The 24,523-nt window shown below is 48.8% G+C and overlaps 2 protein-coding genes across 3 annotated transcripts; both read left to right on the top strand.

Annotated features, from left to right (window-relative positions):
• Positions 1-3,799: 3,799 nt before the first annotated feature.
• Positions 3,800-4,797, top strand: Pop7 (POP7 ribonuclease P/MRP subunit). The gene is made up of 2 exons (XM_076923299.1): positions 3,800-3,967; positions 4,169-4,797. Exon 2 carries the CDS (start codon positions 4,179-4,181, stop codon positions 4,599-4,601), a length of 423 nt encoding a protein of 140 aa, XP_076779414.1. The 5' UTR covers positions 3,800-3,967; positions 4,169-4,178; the 3' UTR covers positions 4,602-4,797.
• Positions 4,798-20,014: 15,217 nt separating this feature from the next.
• Epo (erythropoietin) lies at positions 20,015-23,128 on the top strand. Of its 2 annotated transcripts, none has more exons than XM_076922264.1 (6): positions 20,015-20,027; positions 20,580-20,722; positions 21,136-21,143; positions 21,198-21,276; positions 21,588-21,767; positions 22,976-23,128. In XM_076922264.1, the coding sequence occupies exons 1-6, from the start codon at positions 20,015-20,017 to the stop codon at positions 23,126-23,128; spliced, it is 576 nt and encodes a 191-aa protein (XP_076778379.1). The 2 variants fall into 2 exon arrangements, with proteins under 2 accessions (XP_076778379.1, XP_076778378.1); XM_076922263.1 differs by having other exon boundaries at positions 22,973-23,128.
• The last annotated feature ends 1,395 nt before the right edge of the window (positions 23,129-24,523 follow it).

The raw sequence follows: 24,523 nt of genomic DNA, 5'->3' as shown, positions 1-24,523 counted from the left end.
GGGTAGGACTGAGAACTAGCTTTACCAAGATCTACCTCCTATGAATTTTGTTAGTTTCAGGAACTCTCTGGGCTTTGTATGTTTCCTGAGTCTTATTTGGAGAGAAAAGCCTCACAATAAATGCCTGAACAATTTCACATTTCCTGAAATCTAACAAGTGAGATGCTGATTTCTCTGCATTTTCATTTGTACTTGATATTGTCAAGACTTCCTTCCTTCTTGCTCCATTGCTTTCCTGGGTTTTTTTTTTTTTAGTTGTTGTTGTTGTCGTTGTTTTGGTTTTTTTTAGCAGAGCCTCAAACTTACAGTGTAGATGAGAATGACCTTAAACTTCTGATCCTCCTGCCTCTACCAACTGAGAGCTGGGATTACAGGTGCCCATGCTTCTGGTTTATGCCTTGCTAGGGGTGGAACCCAGGGTGTTTTCTGTACACTAGGCAAGCAATCTACCAACAGAGTCACATCCCCAGCTCCACATATCACTGTTGTTTTAATGTTCATTTCCCTAATGGCTAATCATATTGAGAATCTTGTGAGCTACTTATCATCCTATGCCTCCTGCTGAAATGTCCAGGAGGATGGCTGTCTACTTTGTAATCAAGTGCCCTCTCTCTCTCTTTTTCCCTTTTTCTTTTCTTTTTTTTTTCTAGACAGGGTTTCTTTGTGTAGCCCTGGCTTTTTTTGGAACTCACTCTGTATGTAGACCAGGCTGGCCTCGAACTCAGAGACCTGCCTGCCTCTGCCTCTGGAGTACTGGGACTAAACATGTGCATCACTACCACCAGTTGGGTTGTTTTCTCTCTACTTATTGAGGGGTGTGTGTGTGTGTGTGTGTGTATTTTGCTTTCAGGACACATGTTCCTGTTACCTAAGCCTTCAGAGAGCTGGGTTTACAGGCACCATGGCACTTGTATTCAAGCCCTTCAGTTCCCAGTTTTTACATACTCCTGATACAAATCTTTTATTAAATATATGATTTGCAAATATATGCTCCCATCCCATGGCTTCTTTTACCTTCTCCTACTTTATAATATAATATTTTATTATTATCATATTATCATTATTGTCTGTGCATTTGTCTATGGTGTATGTATACATGTGCCAGCCACATCACCGTTTGGAGGTCAGAGGACAACTGTGGTGTTGAGTCTCTTCTGTCTTTAAGTAGGTCCTGGGGTTTAGGCTTGGACAGAATGCACTTTGCCCATTGAGCCATCTCCCCAACCCTTCGATCTCTAGACAGGTCTCATGTACCCAAGCTGGCCTCAGACTTGCTATAGAGCCTAAGATGGAGCCGAGCCTCTTGCCCTCTGACCTCCACCTCCTGCGTGCCTGGACCAAGCGTGTACCACCACACCCAGCTTTGTGCATCCTGTTTTTATAATATTTTGGTCTTTCATAAAAGTTTTATGTTTAAGACAGGGTCTTACGTTGTACTCTGGAGCTCTCTAGATTAAATTGGCTTCAAGCTTGTGATAATCCTCCTGCCACAGTCTCCTAAGTGCTTGTATTACAGGTGTGAGCCATCGTGCCCAGCCTTAAAGGTTTCCTCATTTTATTTTTAAATGTATTCATTTTGAGTGTGTTTGGGGGGGGGTGATGTGCATGGCCATCCACTCAGAGGACTGCTTCTGGGAGTACACTTTTTTCTTCTTCTATTATGTGGGTCCCAGGGACCTCAGATTCTTAGGTTTCACAGTGGGTAGCTTTACCTATAGACCCTCTAGCCTTGAAGTTTTGACGAACGATAGTTTATCTTGGTTTCCCACCCCACCCCGACCCTGTCTCTGGCCTGACTAGCCTCTTGAAGAGTTGTTCCCTTTCATTTTGTCCAATCTGTGTATAGTTAAGAGTTTCATATTCAGAGCCACGCTATGGTCTGAAGGCCCTTTTCTTTCCCGGTCTCTTTCAGAAGCACTTGACACACAGTCTTTTTGCATTGTGCTATGTTTGCATTTCTGTCAAGAAAATGAATTGGTTGGAGCTATAACTCAAATGGTAGCAAGCACAAAGCCCTGGGTTCCCTCCCCAGCACTGCATAAATCAGCTATGCTGGCCCACACCTGTAATCCCCACACTTGGCAGCTGGAGGTAGGCGATCTGACCTTCAAGGGCACTCTCATTGAGTTTCATGCCAGCCTGCCTGGGAGGCCCTTTCTCCAATGGCTTGGTTGTACTTGTGTGCTTCTGAGTTCTCTGTTTTATTGATTTTTGTATCTATACATCTGCCAACAGCACACTTTTCTTAATGACTGTATTTACATGGCACAAGTCTTAAGGGGCTGGCAAGATGGTTCAGTGTGGAAAGTGCTTGCTGTGTGACCCTTTGATCCTCAGAACCCGTGCAAGGGTTGAGGAATCAACTTCACACCGTATTATAGTATGTTCCCATACACGCAGTAGCCATAGCTTTAAAAGGAAATATTAAAAAAAAATTTCTTTTATATATGTGCCTGTGTGTGTCTGGGCACACAGGCACAAGCCAGAAGAGAGTGTCAGGTCTCCTGAAGCTGGCGTTACAGATGGCTGTGAGCCACCCAACATGGGTACTGGGAACAAACTTAGGCCCTCTGGGAGTGCTCCTGAAGAGCAGCAAGTGCTCTTAATTGCTGACACAATTATGAGTCCAACGACATTACAAAACCATTTTATCCAGTCTACTTATTTGCCTTTCTGTAAATTTTAGGATAAACTTATTAACATGGCGCAGTCGTGTACTCCTGAAACACTAGCACTGGGGAGGCCAAGACAGAAAAGAAGCATGAGTTCTCAACTAGCTTGAGCTAGATAGTTAAACCCTATCTTCCCCAACAAGAAAAGATTTTTGGTTTCTATGTGCAACTCTTCCTCTGGTTCCCCTGAAACCGTTCATTTTTAGAGTAAATGAGGTCTAGAACGCCAAACTCTTCCATTTTAACCTAAATCTCACAAATTAGGTATGTAGCTCAGTTGAGTGAGTGCCTAACCCTGGCACTCACAAGGTGGAGGCAGGGGGATCAGAAATTCAAGGTTGGCTATAGAGCAGGGTGCATGCTTCTCTTTCCAGCCTTCAATCAGATTCTGCCTAGGTAAGTGGCCTGGAGGTATAGGACGGGGTCCCAAATACAGGTTTCACACATTTCTGCAGGGAACTGTCCATAGGCTTTACCAATCTGGGCAGAGATCCAGGTCCCCACTAACTTTAAGGGGCTAGGAACCCAAGTACTGCAATTCCTGTCCCTTCCGCCAGGGAGCGGCCGGTCATGGCTTGCCTGTCGCGGGAAGCAGCTCGAGTGCGGCGGGAGAAGACAGTTAAGAGGTGTGGCGGGAAGCCGCAAACGCTTGGCACCTAAAGTGGGTCCCTTGAAGAGGGAGGAGCCCATGGTGGACATCCGGCCTTAACTCGATCCCTTCGATTTCTCGGCTTCCGTGACCTCGGGCGGGAGGTCAGCTGTCAATTCCACTGCTTAGAAGTGAGACGGACGTGGATTACATACTTACATACTTACGGGCCCTGGGCGATCCCCGCTCCCTTGCTGACCCGGGGTCGCTGTTCCAAACCCCCTTTCCCAACCCTGCTTCCCGCCTAGATCCTCGAGCCCCGCCCCTCCCGGGGAGGGGAAAACTGGGTGATCCACGCCACGCCCCTCTTGGGCCCGCCTCTGTTAATTAGTCCCGCCTCTACTAGCTAGTCCCGCCCTTCGAAGCAGTCAAGAATAGACCTCAGTCTCGCGAGCCTTAAATTCCCTTGCGCACGCGTACGAGGAAAGGAGGCGGAGAGAACGGAGGCCTAGAAGGCCACAAGCTTATCGGTTCCGGCTTGGAGCGGGGACGCGCGTGCGCAGTGCGTAGTCCTTGCTGGCGAGATTGCCTGGCGTTCCCGTTCCGATCCCTTCTCCGTTCTTCTTCTGCGTATCGTGGGCAGCGGTGTCTACTTGGATCGGTCGGCGAGGCTCACGCGAGTAAAAGGCACTGTGGAAGGGAGAAGGTAGGCGTGGAAACGCCGGGAATGGGAACCACGTGATGAATGAATTAAAACTGGGAGTGGAGAAAGCGGAAGTGGAAGGGATTGAGAGCTGGGAAGGAAGAGGGCGTTGAGGGCGCCCCCTTCTGGTTGCACCCTTAGAAAGCTGGGCAAGAAAAGATTCTCTTGTCATTCTCCCTGAATCTCGTTCCTTCTCCATGCCAGGGCTCGGAGCATGGCAGAAAACAGAGAGCCCCGCGGTGCCATTGAGGCTGAGCTGGACCCTGTGGAGTACACCCTTCGGAAGCGACTTCCTCACCGCTTGCCCCGGAGGCCCAATGACATTTATGTCAACATGAAGACTGATTTTAAGGCCCAGCTAGCTCGATGCCAAAAGCTGCTGGATGGAGGCACTAGGGGGCAGAACGCATGCACTGAAATCTACATTCATGGCTTGGGTCTGGCCATCAACCGGGCCATCAACATCGCTCTGCAGCTGCAGGCAGGCAGCTTTGGGTCCCTACAGGTGGCTGCCAATACCTCCACCGTGGAGCTGGTTGATGAGTTGGAACCTGAGACTGACTCTCGAGAGCCACTGACGAGGATCAGGAACAACTCAGCCATCCACATTCGAGTCTTCAGGGTCACGCCCAAGTAACTGTCATCCACCAAGTCCTGTGTGCACACACATCCATGTGACTGAGGTTTCTAGTGGTTCCCGGTGGCTCTTGTTCTAAGTTCTGTCATGGATTTCTTATCAGAGCCTTGTTACCTCAGCCTAGAGGACTGAGAATGGAGAGCCCAAGAAGTGAATCTTCCTTGTCTTGTATAATAAAATATTAAGTTGTGTTGGTGCCGGGCTTTGAATGGCCTCTTCTTCCTAGTGTAATTCTGTCTGTACTTGAATAGGAATGGTAGGAAACTTTGCAAATATTTAGGCCACAGGAAAGGAACCCACATTAGACCACAGTATGACACGAATCAAATTTGTTGAGTGTAACACAGAAGCTTAATTGTCACAGTGTGCTCTCAGGAAGATGAGAGAGTAGACTCATCTACTGACCTAGCTACAGCTGGTCAGCCTCTCATGGTTCCCAGGCTTGGGGAAAGAGGAGGTTTAAAGGTGAAGGAAGTGCGTTGTGGATATAACTCAGTGTAGGACTCATGACTAGTGTTACCTAGTCGCCTAGCATAGGATTAGACCTGGGGTTCAGTCCCTAGTAACCACCTGAATTATGATGGAAGAGGACTGGGGAGAGAGCTCAATAGGAAAGGCACTTGTCAAACAATCATGAATATTGGAATCAGCAGAAGTCATTTTATGCTGGGTACTGCGGCACTTGGATCTGCTTCCCATGCTTTTACAGTGAGGTGGGAGTCAGAGACGAGAATCCTGTGTGGCTTGTGGGCTAGCTGCTCCGGCGTAAACAGCAAGAAGAAACCCAATCTCAAAGTGGAAGGTGAAGGCTGATGCCCTGAAGCCCTTAGACTTACGTGTACACTGTAGCACATGTACCCGTACTCACAAATATACATGCAAACAGTTTTTTCTTTTAAGATGGAAGATTAGCCTTCTCCATATTAAGCTTCCTTGAACTGACAGTTCTGTTTGCTGGGAGTGAAACCTAGGGCCTTGTACACTAAGTAAGTATTGTTGCTGAGCCCCGCCCCCCAGCTCTTCAGTGGTGGATCCTAAGTAACTCCTCTACTGCTGACCTAAGCCCCCAGGTGGAGCTGACAGTTTTGACTGTCACACTTAATTCCTGTTCCTGAAGAGCCTGTGTGTTTCTGAGCATCTGTAGTCTAGAGTCTGAGGTCAACCTGGTTCAGCTGTTTAATCTTTCCTCCCAGCTTGCTGAGATCTAGAATCACCTAGTAGGGCTAGGGGCTCAAACTAAATACAACAGAGAAATTGGAGGGGCTTCCAAGAAGACTCCAGGGGTAAAGGCAAGCCCAACAACCTGGAGCCCACACAGTGGAAGCCAGCCACCTCCTGAAGGCTTTCTCCTGAGACGTGCTGGTTGATTAGGAGCTACCCAGTGGCTCCTACGTTTGTTTCTGAAAAGCCAACTGGCCTGGGTGTGACCACATACACATGTTATCTTGACACTTAGGCTCAGGCAGGAGGGCTGTGAGTTTGAGTCCAACCTGGGCTACAGAGCCAATTCAAGGTCAGTCTGAGCTACAGAGCAAGACTGTGTCTCAAAAGCAAACCTGCAGAGTGAAGAGACCATTAAAGACTTGGAGAAAATCTTTGCCCCACGTACATCTGACAGGAGATTAATGCCTAGAATTACAAAGCTCTCCCCAGATCACCGGGAGATAAATCATTAATTAAAGGACTAACAAACTGAATAGAAAGTACTCAAAGGAGGGACTGGAGAGATGGGCTCAGTGGTCAAAAACACCAGCTGCTTCTCCAGACGACTCCAGTTCAATTCCCAGAACCCACAAGGCTCTTCCAATGCCAGGGGATTCAACAGCTTCTTCTGGCCTCCCTGGGCACCAGGCATGCTCCTGTTGCACAAATATACTTGCAAGCAAACCACATAAAAATATATATATATATATTTTTTACTGAGACAAGGTTTCTTTGTGCAGCCCTGGCTGTCTTGGAACTTACTCTGTAAGACTAGGCTGGCCTCGAACTCATAGAGATCCATCTGCCTCAGGAGGAGATGTACACCACCACTGTCTGGCCTATAAATAATTAGAGGAGGGGGGGGTGGCTCAAAGGAATAAATATTTTGGTCAATAAATATTTGAAAAAAAAATCAACACCCTTAGCTACCAGGAAATGCTAATTAAAAACGCGTTACATCCTAGTCGGGATGGCTGTCAAGTAAACAAACTTAAATACTGGCAAGGATGTGGGGGGAAAGAGGAATCCCAAGACACGGTTGGTGAGAGGGTGAACTGGCACAGCCTCTATGGGAGTCAGTATAGAGACTTCTCCAAAAGCTAAAGGCAGAACTACAACTACCACATGACCCGGCCTTGGCATCTACCCAAAGGGCTGTAATCAGTATGCACCAGGGATTCCTACCCATCCAAGTCTATCTGCGCTACGCACAGTAACCAAGACACAACACCAGCATAGGTGTCTAGTGGCACGTGAATGGATAAAGAACGTGTAGTCCAAGGCAGATGAGATGACAAAGGCTCTCAACTCCAAGCTTGACAGACAGCCTGATCACCAGGACCCACACAGAGAAGGACAGAACCCGCTTCTACAAGTTGTCCTCTTTGCGTAGAGGATATGAGCCCACACACGAACACGAACACACACACACACACAGACAGATTTAAACATGTGATAACAAGAGAGAACATAGGACTCATATACAGAATGGGCTTTTACTCAACTATAAAGAAAAATGAAATTATGACATTTTCAGGAATATGGAAGGAGCAAGGGATCAGTAAGTGGAAAAAGCCAGGCTTGGAAAAGGAAAAAGCATGTGTTTTCCCTTATATAGAGAGTGCAGATTTATTTATTAGTGTGTGTGTGTGTGTACATGTTTCAGTGTGTGGAGGCCAGAGGGTGATGTTCTGTGTCTTCCTCAACCACTTTTTATCTTATTTTTGAGACGGGGTCTCTCACGGAACTAATAACGTATCACTTCCATTTAGTTGGCCATGAAACTTCAGGGATCCCCCCCCTCCCCCCGTCTCTTCTCCCTCAGCCCTCCTGTGGGTGGTATGTTGCCACATGCAGCTTTTTGAATGGGTGCTAGGAAGTTTAAAGGGGAATAAAAGAATAGGAATATACAGTAATGAATGATATATTAAATAAATATATTAAATTAATAAACAGTATATTAAAGACTATATTATATATACATATATGTGTATATATGTATATGAAGCTATTTGATGAGGAAGGAATCAGCAAGAAGAGAAGGAGCATCAGAGAGGGCAGTGGGGGAGAGTAGATGAGAAGATAGCACATTATGTTTAAAACCATCACAGTAAAGGACTGGGGATGTAGCATAGTGCTGGAGTTCTGGTCTACCACATGTGAAGCCCTGGGCTCTATCCCCAGCATCTCATAAGTTGAACATGATATCACAAACCTGTAATATCAACCCTTGGAACGTGGGAGCAGGAGCTCAGGACCTAAGGCTTATCCTGGGTTCCCCGGCGAGTTTAAAGCCAGGCTGGTATCAATGAGATCCTGTCTCAATATCTATTGATAAACTATAAAGAAAAATATCACAGTGAAACCGATCTATTTGTATACAAACAACAATAAAAAAAAGTGAAGCATGGTGCATGTAGCTCACGCCTGTCGCACCTGGCTCAGTACCTAAAGCAGAGATGTGTTGGAGAGATGGCCCAGTGATTAGCAGCAAGTACTGTTTTTGCAGATGACTCAAGTAAGGTACTCAGCACCCATGCCGAGTGGCTCACAACTGTAACTCCAGTTCCCAGGTTTCTGAGGCAGAAGCAAGTAGAGCTCTGTGAGTTCGAGACCAGCCTGCCCTACACAGAATGTTCCAGCCCAGCCGTGACTACATAGTGAGACCCTGTTCAAGCAAACCTATACAAGTGTTGTTTTCTTAGCATTATCCCCTAAGCAACACAGCACGAAACACAGCACCTGGACTATCTACATAATAGTCTGTATCTGAAGAAGTCTAGAGATGAGAGAGTGGCCACAGGTTCCAGGAGATCCCTGTATGGGCTCATTTGTTTATGTACATATGGATTTATGGGGGTTTGTGTGTGTGTGGGGGGGGCAATGTGCATGCACATTGGAATGTATGCAGGCACACATGCAGGACGGCGTCAGTGTGGAGGCCCCAGCTTGACACTGGATATCTTCTTTAGTTACTCTCCACTTTATTTATTGAGGCTTTGTCTCTCCATCCAGAGCTTGCTAATTTCAGCTTGCCCCCAGACATCCCTGTCTCTGTCTCCTGAGTGCTGGGCCAGTGGGCAACTACACCTGTCCAATATTTATGTGAATTCTGAAGCTCCAGTCTCTGGTCCCCATGCTCACACAGTAAGTGATGCACCAGCTTCCCAGATGTTTGTTTGTTTGTTTGAGTTAAGGTCCTGTAATGTAGCCCTGGCTGGTCTGGAATATACTATGTTAGCTCAGGGCAACCCCAGGCTTGTGGGCTATCCTCACACCTCTGCCTCTCAAGTGCTATAGTTTCAGGTGTATACTACCATATCTGAATTTAATTAATTTGTTAGCTAATTAATTACTTATAATTTTAATTGAGGCAGGGTCTTGCTGATAGTCCAGGCTGGCTTCACATCAAGATCCTCCTGCCTTAGTGTCTTGGGTTTTGGGACTGCAAATACATGACAACACTTGTACAGCTTTATCAGGAACTTGAGTATCTTGTATTTAGGATTCTAAAGGTGTGTGGGGTTCCACACATCCATTCCTCTCATATACCAAGGACTACTGTCTACATGCGAGATACGTAATTCAGGCTGGCCTGAAACTCACGATGTAGTTCAGATTGTATCTTTTACTGTTGTTTGAGATCACAAGAGTTTAGTCGTCCCTAAGAGTCAGGGACGGAATTTCACTCCAATTTTCATGGTATGGCACTGAAAACTAGGTTCTAGTGGGCCAAAATCCCTTCCCATGGCTTCTGCATATGACATAGCTCACTATGTCGCCGGGAAGGTGTACACAGGATGCAGTTCTTGTGAACAGATGAGATACATAAGAGCTGTAGGCTGCCATCATGTATGTGTACCTGAGGGGATGCAAAGATTAAGTTCTTTGTGGGGACCATGCTTTAACCTTGGACTTGGGTACTGAAGGCTGAGTAGGAGTTTGATGGGCAGAAGAAAGGAAAGAGAAGCTCCTGGGCAGAGGATATAGGAACAGGCTAGGTACATTGTGGGCCAGGAGGGACACAGAGTGGCTGTGGAGACTAAGGAAACAAGGCTCATGACACTTATATTGTGACAGCCCTCTCCATCAGCCTTGGGTTTTGTTGTTCATGGTAGTGTCTGTGTGTGTACCTATTCACGTATGTGAAAGTGCACATGAGCGTGTGTTTCCGTGCATGTGAAGGCCAGAGGTGGTACTCAACAAGACACAGGCCCACCTTTCTCTCCTCCCTCCCTTCGTTCCTTCTTTGTTCTTTCCTTCATCCCTCCCTCCTCTCATCCTTCCCCCTTCCCTTCTTTCCTCCCTCCCTCCTTTTCCTCCCTCCCTCCTTCCTTCCCTCCCTCCTTCCTTCCCTCCCTCCCTCCCTCCCTACCTCTCTCCCTCCCTTCCTACCTCCATCCCTCCCTCCCTCCCTCCCTCCCTCCATCCCTTCCTCCCTCCCTCCCTCCCTCCATCCCTCCCTTCCTACCTCCATCCCTCCCTCCCTCCCTCCATCCCTCCATCCCTCCATCCCTCCCTCCCTTCCTTTCTGCCTTTGTTTCTTTCTGAGACAAGGTCTCCCCAGCCTGCCTGGCTTGAACTCTCTTCACAGACCAGGATGTCCTCGAACCCACAGAGCTTTGCTTGTCTCTGTCTCCCAAGTGCTGGCTTGTAGCAACACTCCCAGCCACTTTGCTCTTTGAGACAGGGTCTCTCCATTTACACTTGGACTCAGTGACTTGGCTATGATGGTGACAGCCAGCAAGCCCAGAAGGTCTCTTGCTTCAGCTTCCTCAGCAATTGGGTTACACACACACACACACACACACACACACACACACACCCATGCCCAGCTCTTTTATGTGGGTATTAGAGGTAGAACTCAGTTTCCCACACTGGGTAACAAGCACTTTACTGACTGGGCCATATTCTCAGACCTACCTACCTTCCTTCCTTCCTTCCTCTCTTCTTTCCTTTTTTCCTTTTTCCATCCTTTCTTCATTCTGACAGGTTCTCAGTATGTAATACAGGCTGGCCTGAAACTCACTATGCAGTCCAGGCTAGTCCTGAACACATGTCAATCCTCCTGCCTCAGCTTTCCAAGTACTGGGCTTGCAAGTATGAACCATCCTACTTGGGTTTTTTATTATTATTATTTTAGATTTATTTATTTTTATTTATATGAGTACACTTGCTTCAGACACACCAGAAGAGGGCGTCAGATCCCAATACAGATGGTTGTGAGCCACCATGAAGTTTCTGGGAATCGAACTCAGGACCTCTGGAAGAGCAGCCAGTGCTCTTAACCACTGAGCCATCTCTCCAGCCCTGGTTTTATTATTTTTAAAAAGATTTTACCTTATTTTTAATTATGTATATGTCTCTATGTGAGTTTCTGCATACAAGTTCAAGTGCACTCAGAGGCTAGAGCTGTTATGTCCCCCGGAACTGGGGTTAGAGGTGGTTGTGAGCCAGCTGATGTAGGTGATGTCAAGCAAACTGTAAGAGCCGTCTGTATTCTTTGTTTTGTTTTGTTTTCCAGGACAGGGTTTCTCTGTGTAGCCCTGGCTGTCCTGGAACTCACTCTATAGACCAGGCTGGGCTCAAACTCACAGAGATCTGCCTGCCTCTGTCTCCTGAGTGCTGGGATTAAAGGCGTGCACCATCTCCTCCCCAGAAGCACTATACATTCTTTTTTTTTTTTTTTTTTTGGTTTTTCGAGACAGGGTTTCTCTGTGTAGCCCTGGCTGTCCTGAAACTCACTCTGTAGACCAGGCTGGCCTTGAACTCAGAAATTCACCTGCTTCTGCCTCCCAAGTGCTGGGATTAAAGGCGTGCGTCACCACTGCCCGGCGGCACGATACATTCTTAACTGCAGGGCCATCTCTCCATCTGTTTTGTTGTCCTTTGGAGACAGGGTTTCTTGATATATTATCCAGGCTGACTGGCCTCAAACATACTATCTCCCGGCCTTCACTTCACAAGTGCTAGGACTACAGGCATGTGCCACCATGCTTGGTTGGCTAGCCCTCTGTCAACCTCTCCGGGGCTTTCTGGCCTTGAAACCTCCCAGGAGCAGATCTAGAGCCCGTAGGAAGCTGGGCTGCAGTTGTGTCTCCCTGCACGTATGTGTTCTTGACTCTGCTCTTCTGGCTAGAGCCCAGCGGAGCTAGCGGCAGGCAGCGCTCTCACATCCCTCGTACGCCCGTTCGGTTTGTCTTGGCAGCTCTGTGTCTCACACAGCCTCCGTTTGTTGTTTCTAGTCCGTGTTTCCACAATACTTGCAGTTAGGGCTTCCCTGGGTCACTGTCCGCAGGCGTAGCCTTCCATGATGCTACTGAAGGCAGACCAGCCCCCAGGGATTTCTTGTTTGAAAGCTTGGCTGGGGAGGTGTGGAGTGGGGGACCACCACAGACATAGCTAAGAGCCAGGTTTCTGCATCTATGGTGGTCTGTGTGGAGTATGAGGCCAGGAAGCCCGGGGATCGGCAGCTTTCACAGGTGTCTTCAGCGAAGCCGGCACCATCTCTGTTCCCTTGTCTTCCATTAACACTTAAGCAATCAGCTTGGGCCAGGAGTAGAAAGTCTGTCTCAGTGCAGTGTCTCTCCTCCTTTCATTGAACAGTTACAGAGCCCACAGTGAACAGGGAATGATTTCCTCCTGTAGAGACACATCCCCAAGCGAGGCACATGACTCCTCATGATGACAATCCCAGCTATTCAGGAGGTAGAGGCAGGAGGACTGTTTGTTATAAGTTCAAGGCTAGCCTGGGCTACATAGTAAGTTATGGGATAGCTTGAGCATTTTAGAGACCTTGTCTCAAAAATTTGAAAAGACTATGTGTCAGGATAAATGTGAATCTTTCAACCTATTTATTTATTTAAGATTTATTTATGTATGAGTACACTGTAGCTGTCTTCAGACACACCAGAAGAGGGCATCGGATCCCATTACAAATGGCTGTGAGCCACCATGTGGTTGCTGGGAATTGAACTCAGGACCTCTGGAAGAGCAGTCAGTGCTCTTAACCACTGAGCCATCTCGCCAGTCCAACCAATTTATTTTTGAAATGTATCCATAATTGCACATTCATGTTCACACAGTTGAGTGTGTGTGTGTGTGGGGGGGGGATGTGCACATGCTGCAGTATGCATGTAGAGGTCAGAGAACAGTTTGAGGAAGTCTGTTCTCTCCCTCTGCCATGTGGGTCCTGGAGACTGGAGACTGAACTCAGGTTGTCAGCCTTGGCAGCAAGCATTTCTACCCACTGAACCATCTTGCCAGCCGCTAGACACCTGTTTAGCACCTATAGCGTTTACTGAACACCTGCTTGTTGTAGGTAAGTGTATTAGGTACCAGGTCTTCCAAAAGAGTTATACTTGGTTGTGTGACACCTAATAAGAATGGGGGGGGGCAGGGAAAGTAGATTTTATTTCTTTCTTCCCCTACCCCAAAGACAATGCCTCATGTAGTTCAGGCTAGCCTAGAAGTTGTTATGTAGCTGAGGATGACCCAGAACTCTTGATTCTCTTGCCTCCACATCCTGAGTGCTAGGATTACAGGCACACACCACTATGCATGGCTTTTTTTTTCTTTCTTTTTGTGTGTGGGGGAAGGGGGGTATGTGCACATAGGCATGGAGGACAGAGGTCAACCTCAGGCGTCATTCCTCAGGAACTGTCCACTGTGTGTGTGTTTTGAGAGAGTCTGTCACTGGGACCTGGGACCTGGGACCTGGGTTAGGCTAGCTGGCCAGTAAACTCCAGCAATCTGCCTGCCTCTAGCTTCCTAATACTGGGGCTGCAAGGACAAGCTCCTGCAACCAGCGTATTATACACTGGGGCTTAAAATCAGGGCCTCATACTTGTGCAGCAACCTTACCAACTGAGCCTCTCTCTCTCTCTCTCTCTCTCTCTCTCTCTCTCTCTCTCTCTCTCTCTCTCTCTCTCTCCATCTCTCCCTCCCTTCCTTTCCTTTCTTTTTGTAAAGATTTATTTATTTTATTTATGAGTACACTGTTGCTATCTTCAGACATACCAGAAGAGGGCATCGGATCCCATTACAGATGGTTGTGAGCCACCATGTGGTTGCTGGGAATTGAACTCAGGACCTCTGGAGGAGCAATGGGTGCTTTTAACCACTGAGCCATCTCTCCAGCCCTCTCTCTTTCTTTTAAGACAGGGTTTCACTGTGTAGCCCTGGCTGTCTTGGAACTCACTCTGTAGACCAGGCTGGCCTCGAACTCTCAGAGATCCACCTGGCTCTGCCTCCTGAGCAGAGGGACTAAAGGCGTGCGCCACCACCAACTGGCTAACCTTTCTTTTCTTTCCAAGATAAGGTCTTGCTATGAAATCCAGGCTGGCCTGGAACTCACGATTCTCTTCAGCCTCCAGAATAGCTGAAATGATTACAGATGTGCACCACCACCCCGGGGGCTGTCAGCCGACAGAATTCCCTTCTCCAGCATTCTCATTTCCTTCCAGACCCCCAAAGGCCAAAAGTCTCCCCTCAAAACACTCTTCCAGCCCTCTCCCCGCCCAGCCAACTCACTTTCCAGCACAGAAGGTCTCCTAGGCCGTTGGCTGGACTCCCAAGCTGGGAAGCCACTGCTTGGAAAGCCCAGAGCCCTTCCCTCCCCCTCTCAGCCCAGCTCCAGGCAGCTGGGGCTCCGTGATGCCTGAGGTTTGCAACCGCTCATGGGGGTTGTAAATTTGCTCCCCTTTTGGGACCCGTAGAGCACAGTCTGCCTTCAGCTCCTCTGTGGGTTTCATCTCTGCCGTTATCGTTAGACCCCAGTTCACTGGTCACCTACTCTGACATTAATTAATAGCAGCTTCTCCAGCCCAAGAGCCCAGTGAGCAAGGGTGGTTAGGTGTTGTCTCTACTCTCTCTCTCTATGTCTCCTACCTAGAGAGGAGCCTGGCGGGGATCACAGAACACAACCCTCAACTCAACAGTGACTGCTGCTAAGAACCATGCTAGTGCGGGGATGGCACAGAGACGCGGGAGATCTTCCATGTACTATCCCCTGCTCTCTGTGTACCGGGACACACACAGGGAGACAGAGGGGTCTACGCCCAGCGGGGACATTTTATGATTGAGCAACTCCTAGAGCTGAGCAGTGTTCAACTTGTATAGCTTCTCAACTTTGTCACACCCAGTGGCCCTGATAGAGCAAAAGCTAAGACACTCACTCACACAAGCAATGACAACTTCCTGCTGTGGTGTCTGTGTCGGGAGAGGCTTTGTGGCAGAGACAGCTTGGGTTTGAGATCTGAAGAAGAGAGGGAGACAGAGTGGGGAGGGCAAGCCAGATGGAACAGCAGTTAAAAAGAAGTCTAAAGAAGCTCCTATAATGGGAGGCCATAGTGTGGGGCTGGCAAGATGGCTCAGCTGGTAGGGGTGCTTGCTGCTAAGCCCAATTGACCTGTGTTCAATTCCTGCATCCAACTCTTGTATGTTGTCCTCTGATCTCCACACCCATGCTGTTGCACACATGAGCATGCCCTTGCACACATACTGAACAAATAAATTCAATACAAAAGGAAGAACATGACTCTGTACGGTGGGTCTTACTTCTCGGGAGTGGGAAATCCCTGCAGATTCCTGCTCAAGGGACCTGGGGATGTGACTCAGTTGGTAGAGTGCTTGCCTAGACTGAACCCCAGCTTTCATCCTTGGCATGACGGTGCATGACTAGAATGTTATTACTTAGAAGGTGAAGGTGGGGTGGCCACAAGTTCAAGGTATTCCTTGGCTACTTATAGAGCTCAAGCCTAGCCTGGGCTACGTGAGACCTTGTCACGTGAAAAAACAACAACAACCACAAAAAGTAAAAGATTCCTGCTCGGGGTCATGACATAGGTGAGAATATTTATGGGAAAACAAATGGAGAGACAGGGTTAGGAAGGACTAGAGTGGGCTTTGGGGTTCTATATGGTGATGGGTGGACAGTGACAGACCTCCGTGGGGGGACCGAGACAGAGGGTTTTGTTTGTTTGCCTTCTTTTATTTCTTTCTCTTTTTGAGAGAGGGTCTCACGTAGCCCAGGCTAGCCTCCAATTCACTACATATCAGAAGATAGCCCTGAACTCCTGATCCTTCCCGCCTCCCCCGCTCCTCACCCCCCAGTGCTGGGATGACAGGTGTGCACCGCTCTACCCCGGCTGTTTGGTTTTCATTTTGAGACAGATCATGTGACACGGCCCTGGCTGGCCTGGAGTATGCCGTGTAACCCAGGCTGCCTTGAACTTGCTACGAACCTTCTGCCCCTTCCATTCAAGAGCTAGGATTGCACGTGTGTGCCATCACACCCTACTAGCGCTTCCGGCTCTGTTTCCTCTCGGTTCCCTCAGAGTCACCTGCCATCAGATGCACAGACTGTGTTCTGTAGTGCACCAGTGCTTTCGAACTGATGTTGGGTCCCCAGAGCCCCTCAGCACTTGGGGATTATGTGGCATTAGAATCGGGCATGCCGTGCATTGACTTGTTCACTGTTTTCTTCCCCACAAATACAATGGTAGCTCTCTCTCTCTCTCTCCAAGGCCCCAGGGGACATCCAATCCTGCTGGCTCCAACATATAGAAGCTGATGGACCTGGCCCCTCTCCTAGGGTTCTCTGAAAAGTTAGTGACAGAAAAGGAACAGGTCCTACAGCCCCAAAAGGCTCCTCCTTCTAAGGCCATGTCAGGCCGTGTTGTCCCTGCCCCCATCTGTCCCTGGCCCTCTCTCCGGTGGATAGGTCAGAGCAGTGACGCAGGAGTCAGGGGCCCTGGAAAGAGCAGCCTGGTGGGAGGGGTGCGGTGGTCGGGACTGAGCTCACAGGCGGACGTGTGTGGACGTGTGTTCGTTCTGCATGCCTCATGTCTGGGCTACTGTTGGAAAGCAGAGCTGGCTGCTAAGTCTGGACAGCAGGTTTGGGAAGAACCCCTGAAAAGGTCTAAGGTGATAACGGTCCAGTCAGAAGAATCAGGCTCAGGTTCATCTGACTTCCAGCTAGCTCACCAGCTAGCTTCCTCCGGGCCTCTTCTTCATGTTTCTACAGCTTGTTTTGATCATGCTCTCCCCAGCTAAATCCTATGGCTCCCTTTTTCCTCCAGCACGTCAGAATAATGGACTGGCAACCCTGACTGCCTATTGACTGAATAGGCAACTGCAACTCCTGGGTGCACCTTCCATGTCTTTCCTCCTTAGAGTGTGTGTGTGTGCACATGTGCATGTGTGTGGGCATGTGTGTGTGCATATATGTCTGTCTCTGTGTTTCTGTGTGTGTATGTGTGTGCATATGTGTGTGTATGTATATATGTGTGTGTGTATGTATACATGCATGTGGTGCAAGAGCGGAGGCCACAGTTTGGCTTTCAGATGTCTTACTCAATTGCTTCTCCATTTCATGTTTGTTACATTAATGAATTATTAATTAATTGCATGTGCATCTCCGTGTATGAGTTCTACATGGCACACGCGGAGGTCCCAGACCAGCTTGCAGCAGCTGAGTCTCTTCTTCCACTACGTGGGTCTCAGGCCACCAGACTTGGTGGCAAGTACCTTTACCCACTGAGTCATCTTCTCACTGACCCTCCGCTGTTTTTGAGGCAGGGTCTTAGTGAACCTGGAAGTTACTGATTTGGTTCTATTAGCTGTCCAATGAGCTCCAGGAATCCTCCTGCTTCTACCTCCCAAACACTGGGGTTGCTATCGATCACGTGCCAGCATACTTTTGATTGTTGTTTTGAGTTTGGTATTTTGGAGACAGGGTTTCTCTGTGTAGTCCTGACAGTCTTGTAACTCACCCTGTAGACCAGGCTGGCCTTGAACTCATGGAGCTCCACCTACCCCTGCCTCCCAGTGCTAATATTAAAGGTGTGTGCCACCACCTCCTGGTTTATGCCCAGATTTTATGTGGAATGTAAAATTTTACTAGGAAATGTAAATCAGGTCCTTGTACATATGAAGCAAACATTTACTGACTAAATCATTTCCTCAACTCCTTCCATTTATTCTTATATATATGTGATATACTACGTCTATAGTATATACGATATATATGATATATACATCATATTATATATTAAAGATATATAATATGATTTTTATTTTATACATATTTTTAAATATTATATAAATATTTTTATTTTATACATATGGATTTTGACCCATGTGTCTGTGCAACACATGTGTATAGCCTCCTCGGAGTCCAGAAGAGGGCATCAGATCCCTATATCTGGAGTTACAGATAGCTGTTAGTGGCCATATGGTTGCTAGCAACTGAACCTGGGTCCTCTGCAAAAGAGCAAGTGCTCACAAACTGCTAGACATATCTCCAGCCACCTCTACTTAGTTCTAAATGACATCTGCCCATTGTCCCTCTCCACACTAGAATGTCACCCAGGGCAGGCATTCTTGACTGTGCCATTGATAACCTTGTCCTCAGGTCCCTTCCTAGTAGGTGGAACATAGTCCTTAACATTTCTTTTATCCCTACATTTTTTATTAGATTCATGTTTTATTTGGTTTGCCTGCATATGTGTATGTGTGCTGTGCACATGCCCAGTGCTTGGAGAGGTCAGAAGAGGCCATCGATTCCTTGGAACTGGAGTTATGGATGGTTGAGAACCACCGTATGGGTGCTGGGAATAGAACCTGGGTCCTCAACAAGAGTAACACGTGCCCTTAACCACTGAGCCATCTCTTCAGTCCTTCTTTTATCTTTTGAGATAGTTTCACTATGTAGCCCAAGCTGCCCCCAGCCTCCTAAATGCTGGGATGACCAGAGCACACCACCACACCAGCATTTGAAGATTTCCTGAAAGAATAAATGAATTCCTACTCTCTCTCTCTCTTTAATCCAAATTATTCAGAATAGCAGTCAAGGCTATTTTGCAACATGGTTCCTCCATAAGAGCACTCTGGCCTGATCCCCTCATTCCATACCCCCCACTTCTCCTCATACACCTCAGTCCCCTCCCATACCCACTGGCACTACAATCCATTCACACTGCTCAATCCTCAAGTCTGAGCTCAGAGTGATTTCTGCCATCCCATCTGCCTTAACTTCCTTGGTTGGATATGAGCTCGCTCGCCCTCAGCTCTTACACCTCAGAGCTGCACACTTGGGTTCTGATACATTGCCTGCCATCTTCAGAACTAGTTTGGCTGTATAGGATCTTGAAGAAGATTAAAACGTATTTTTTTTTTAATCCTGCAAATGGTCTTACACAAAATAGACATTGGTTCTGGAGACTGGACTCATCTGTAGAGCCCCTGCCTAGAATCCCCCAGTGAGAGGCTAGGGGCGTGGTTCAGTGGTAGAGTGCCCAGAATCCCCCTGCTCAGTGGGAGCTCAGTCACAGAGTGTTTGCCTAACAGAAGCCACTGGGTTCCAGTCTCAGCACCGCATAAACAAAAGCAAGAACCCACTATCAACTTGCCCATGCGTCCTCAGCAGTGCACCACAGGCTTCCTGCTCTGAAAGTTACCTTCTTGGGTTTTTAGGGTTCTAGAAAATGAGGAGAAGGAGGGGAGGAGGCCCCATTTGTTACTCCACTTGTCTGAGTCTGACTCCTTAACGGGGACAACCCTGACCCTTAGAACAAGTCTTAAGACTGTGAGAAGAAAAGGCATCTAGTCGTTTCTGATCTAAGTCCCCGCCCCAAGACAAGGACGCCCCCCAGCGGAGGTGTTCAGGTGCCCAGCTTTTCATAGGTCAATTAGACTTACCTCAGCCTTAGGCTTCCCTCGCACATCTCAGATGCGCACCCCACTGGGCTACCCTCCTGGAAATCAGAACCTGCCCCCCCCAAGCCCCCCTGACAGCGTGTGTGCCTGGAACAGCCGCAGCTCCACCCCAGCAAGCACCAGACCCAGGCGTCCTGCCCCTTGCTCTGACCCCAGGTGGCCCCCACCTCTGGCGACCCCTCACGCACACACAGCTTCACCCCCACCCCCACCCGCGCACGCACACATGCTGATAACATCCCCGACCCCCGGCCGGAGCCACAGTGTCCCCGGACCAACCCTGACCGGTGGCTGTGTCTCACTGTGTTCCCGAACGGACCCTTGGCCGGGGCCACCGCGTCCCCACTCTGCCTGCACCCCCTGGACGGTGACCACCTTCTTCCAGACTAGTGGGGTGATCTGGCCCTTCAGAACTTCCAAGGATGAAGACTCGCAGCGTGGACACTGGCCCAGCCCCGGGTCGCTAAGGAGCCCGGCAGCCAGGCGCGGAGATGGGGGTGCCCGGTGAGTACTCACAGGCTAGGGACCTGTGACCTCCAGGCTCCTGTTTGAGCAAGGATTTACATCTAAAGCTATTGGCCAGGAAACGGGGCCGTGTTCAAGGACCTGCGACTCTCCAAGGATCAAGGAAGAGAGGGGGGGTGGGGCAGCCTCCACGTGCACGAAGGGGTTTGGGGAGCCCCCTATGAATGACAAAAAAGGCGGGGGGGGGATTCAGAACAGGGACAAAGTCTGGGATTTTAGGGAGATGAGGCGCTACTCTGTGGGTGGAAAGTTGCTAAAAGAATTACCTGCGTCCAGGAGTCCCAGCTTCCCAGGTTCTGCCAGCCTCTGGCGTGCACTCACAGTGAAGTTTGGCCGAGAAGTGGATGCCGGTCGCTTGGGGGGTGGGGTATGCAGCGCGCAGGGATTGAATGAAGGCCACTCAGGCAGAGCCTAAGCAATTGCAAGGTCGGGTCAGCAGAGACTAGAAGGGCAGAGGGGTCTCGCTGAGCAAATTGCAGTCCCACGGCCCCCTCCCCTCCCTGCCTCACTTTCAGCCTGCCTTTCTTCCAGAACGTCCCACTCTGTTGCTTTTACTGTCCTTGCTACTGATTCCTCTGGGCCTCCCAGTCCTCTGTGCTCCCCCACGTCTCATCTGCGACAGTCGAGTTCTGGAGAGGTACATCTTGGAGGCCAAGGAGGCAGAAAATGTCACGGTAAGCTCCATGGCCCCACAAAAGAAAGAAACTGGATCTCCGGGATCTGGGAATTTGGGTCCCTTCCTGAAATTGTCTTTAGGGTCAAGATGAGATTAAACCTCTTTCATCCCCACCCCAACACCCACGAGAATGATAAAACTGGGTAGGGGATGTGGCCTAGTTGGTAGAGTGCTTGTTTGGTGTGCAAGAAGCCCTGGGTTCGATTCCCAGGGCTGCATGAGCCATTTTTTTGTTGGCACAAACCTACATCCCAATACTTGGGAGGTGGAGGTAGGAGGATCTTCTGATTCAAGGTGATCCTCAGCTACATACCAAGTGTGAGGCCAACCTGGGCTACGTGAAACTCTGTCTAAAATAAAGACTGATAAAGCTGGTGGCCCCAAAAGCATGCTGGGAAAGTTCAAAGACAGAGTGGCTGGTGGCTTTTTGTAGAATCAAACCCCTGGACTTGGGGCTATGTCTTTTAGATGAGTGTGGAAGGTCCAAGACTGAGTGAGAATATTACAGTGCCAGATACCAAAGTCAACTTCTACGCCTGGAAAAGAATGGAGGTGAGCTTTGTTGTGTCTAGTCCCTGTCCTCATCACTGTCTGTCTGTCTATTTGTCCATGCCCCCATCCTCTCCACCCCTGGTTCCTAGAAGTTGGTGGGTCTCATTTTCACATCTTGATAGTGTGGGAGAAAGAATGTTAGAGACAATGGTTGATGGAACAGAATAGCTCACCATTCATTCATTCATTCATTCACTCATTCAACAAACCTTACTGCTTGCTTTTCTGTTCCTTCTTTTAGTCCTGTCTGATAGCCAGGGAGGATAGAGAATGACTCTGGCTGGCTGTTTCTAAGTCTTTGCCTCCCCCAGGTGGAAGAACAGGCTGTAGAAGTTTGGCAAGGCCTGTCCCTGCTCTCAGAAGCCATCCTGCAGGCCCAGGCCCTGCTAGCCAATTCCTCCCAGCCACCAGAGATTCTTCAGCTTCATATAGACAAAGCCATCAGTGGTCTTCGTAGCCTCACTTCACTGCTTCGGGTGCTGGGAGCTCAGGTGAGTGTGAGTGCCTGTGGACCCTGCCACTTCCCCTTCTACAGAATGCTCCAAAAACCAATAAAGAATATTGAGGTCTGAGCCAGGGAGATAGCTCAGTGACGATAGGAACTTACCACTAAGCCTGATGCCCTGAGTTCGATCCCTGGGACCCACACGCCGAAAGTCCTCTGACCTTCACCTACATAAGTAAATCAGTGTAATAACACATGTAAAACAAAGAATACTGACAGCTCAGGCTGGGGAGATGAATCAGGGGATGGCCTGCTTGCTGTGTACTTGTGAGGAGCCAAGCTGGATCTTCAGCACTTCTGTTAATTAAAAAAAAAAAAAAAAAAAAAATGAGGGGCTGGAAAGGTGGCTCAGCGGTTAACTGCTCTTCCAGAGATCCTGAGTTCAATTCCCAGCAACCACATGGTGGCTCACAACCATCTGTAATAGGATCTGATGCCCTCTTCTGGTGTCTGAAGACAGCTACAGTGTAATCATATATATAAAATAAATAAATCTTTAAAATAAATTATATATTAAAAAAACCCAACAGCCAGGTGATGGTGGCTCACACCTTTAATCCCAGCACTTGGGAGGCAGAGGCAGGCGAATTTCTGAGTTCGAGGCCAGCCTGGTCTACATAGTGAGTTCCAGGATAGCCAGGGCTACACGGAGAAACCCTGTCTCGAACCCCTCCCCCGCAAAGAAAAACAAAAACAAACAAACAAACAACAACAAAACCCAACAAAGTGAGGGGAAACATACATGCCACCCCAGAGCCGGGGACACAGAATCACAAGGATTCCCGGGGACTCACTGCTCAGCCAGTCTTGCTTAGGTGGTGAGCTACAGGTTCTAGGAGAGACACTTTCTAAAAACATAGGGTGGCAGGGCTGGAGAGGTGGTTCAGTGATTAAGAGTGCTTGCTGCTCTTGCAGATTCAGTGCCCAGCCCCCACATCAGGTGGCTCATAGCTGCCTTTTTATTCCCCTAGGAAATCTGAGGGTGTGTTGTGCATGTCCTGGGCACCTGCATACATTCACAAATAAAAATAATATGGAGAGTGATGGAAGAAGACTCACCTCTGGCGGCTACCCCCCCACACACACACTTAATGCTGAGGTCTCTCTTCACACACCCCTCCCATTCTGTCCCAGGTCACATTTTATCTGTATTCCTGCACACTTTGGTAATATGCTCTTCTCTCTTGACAGAAGGAATTGATATCACCTCCAGACACCACCCCACCTGCTCCACTCCGAACACTCACGGTGGATACTTTCTGCAAGCTCTTCCGGGTCTACTCCAACTTCCTCCGGGGAAAACTGAAGCTGTACACAGGGGAGGCCTGCAGGAGAGGGGACAGGTGACACGCTGCTGCCACCGCGGTGTACCCACCAACTCGCTCACCGTCACTGTGTAACGCCAACCCTCCACCACTCCCAACTCTCATCAAACGGGTTGTTACCTTCTCCCCTGCCTGTCCTATGGACACTCCAGCACCAGCAGTGGTATCTTGGGGGCCAGAAGAACTTCTCAGAGCTTCATTCTCAAATCAAAAGATGTCACTGGACAAGCCTGAGGCCACAGAACAAGAGAGACTCAGAGAATCAGCTTGGATTTGTTTAGTTTTTGTTGAGACAAGAAGGTCTCACATAGCCCAGGCTGGCCTGGAACTCGCTATGTAGTTAAGGACAACGTTGAATTCCTGATCTTTCTGCTTCTGTTTCTCAAGTGCTGAGATCACAGGTGCACTGTCCCTGTTTATGGGGTGCTGGAGATAGAAGCTTGGGCTTCCTGAATGCAAGGCAAACACTCTATTAATTGAACTACATCCTTAGCTCCCAGAGACCGACTTAGAACTCAGGGACAGAGACATCTAAACTCAACTAGTGCACTGCCAGAACTGTAACCATCACCCCCCCAACACACACACACACACACACACACACACATACACACACGACAAGCTTTGGGGTCCAATCTTTGTGGCATCTATGAAGAATACAGGGCATGGAGGATTTAGGGGGCAAAACATGAATTCTTTAGGTCTCATGGTGTTTCCCCAGACAGCACAAGCCCTGCACTGGACAACAGAGGGTCATGGAGCCATAGACAGAATGGCCGGTGACTCTGCTTTCATGGGAGGGAAGGGGTTTGAAGTTTTGTGTCTTTAAAAAAATACCACTAGCAACAGCTAAAATCACCAACAAGACTCCTGGCTTGTCTATCTTCATGAGTGTGCACCCCGCAACTCTCCTGGCTCTACCCGCTCCCTCAAACCCCCCCCCCCCCAATCTGGTAGCAAGGCATCAGATCTGGGAAACCAGAGGTGGAGGGGGTTGGGCCCTACGTGCTGCCTCGCATGGCCTGTCTGACCTCTTGACCCCTCTGGGCTTGAGGCCACAATGCCTGCCCACGCTGGTCAATAAGCAGGCTCCATTCAAGGCTGTCTCTTGGTGGGCAGCTGCCAACCCGCCAGGACAAGTGCTGAGTGAGCTGGGGCCACCACTGAAGAAACGGGAGCCAGTACGGAGGTGTCCCCCATTAGGGATTGGTGGCAATGGGCAACTCTGGTGAATGGAAGAGTAATGGTTAATGTCTGTAGCACTAGTCACTCACCTCAGGACACAAACCTCTTGTGATTCCAACCACCTGTCTTTTGTGTCCTGATGGGTGTCGCTCTGGGGATTTCTGCTTGCAACTTGAAGGACAGTCAAGAGACTGAGAAGTGATAAATACCACAGCCAGGGGACAAGGGGGAC

The sequence above is a fragment of the Arvicanthis niloticus genome, chromosome 24 (assembly GCF_011762505.2).
Source record: "Arvicanthis niloticus isolate mArvNil1 chromosome 24, mArvNil1.pat.X, whole genome shotgun sequence".
Taxonomy (NCBI): domain Eukaryota; kingdom Metazoa; phylum Chordata; class Mammalia; order Rodentia; family Muridae; genus Arvicanthis; species Arvicanthis niloticus.
The sequence above is the reverse complement of the archived record's forward strand: the minus strand, read 5'-3'. Positions and strand labels throughout refer to the sequence as shown.

What these genes read in the sequence shown, in the direction of transcription:
- Pop7 (XM_076923299.1), top strand. Translation starts at nt 4,179, where the DNA reads ATGGCAGAAAACAGAGAGCCCCGCGGTGCCATTGAGGCTGAGCTGGAC.
- Epo (XM_076922263.1), top strand. An exon ending in ACGCCTGGAAAAGAATGGAG is followed by an intron (nt 21,277 to 21,587) that starts GTGAGCTTTGTT and finishes TGCCTCCCCCAG; the next exon opens with GTGGAAGAACAGGCTGTAGA. An exon ending in TTCGGGTGCTGGGAGCTCAG is followed by an intron (nt 21,768 to 22,972) that starts GTGAGTGTGAGT and finishes CTCTCTTGACAG; the next exon opens with AAGGAATTGATATCACCTCC.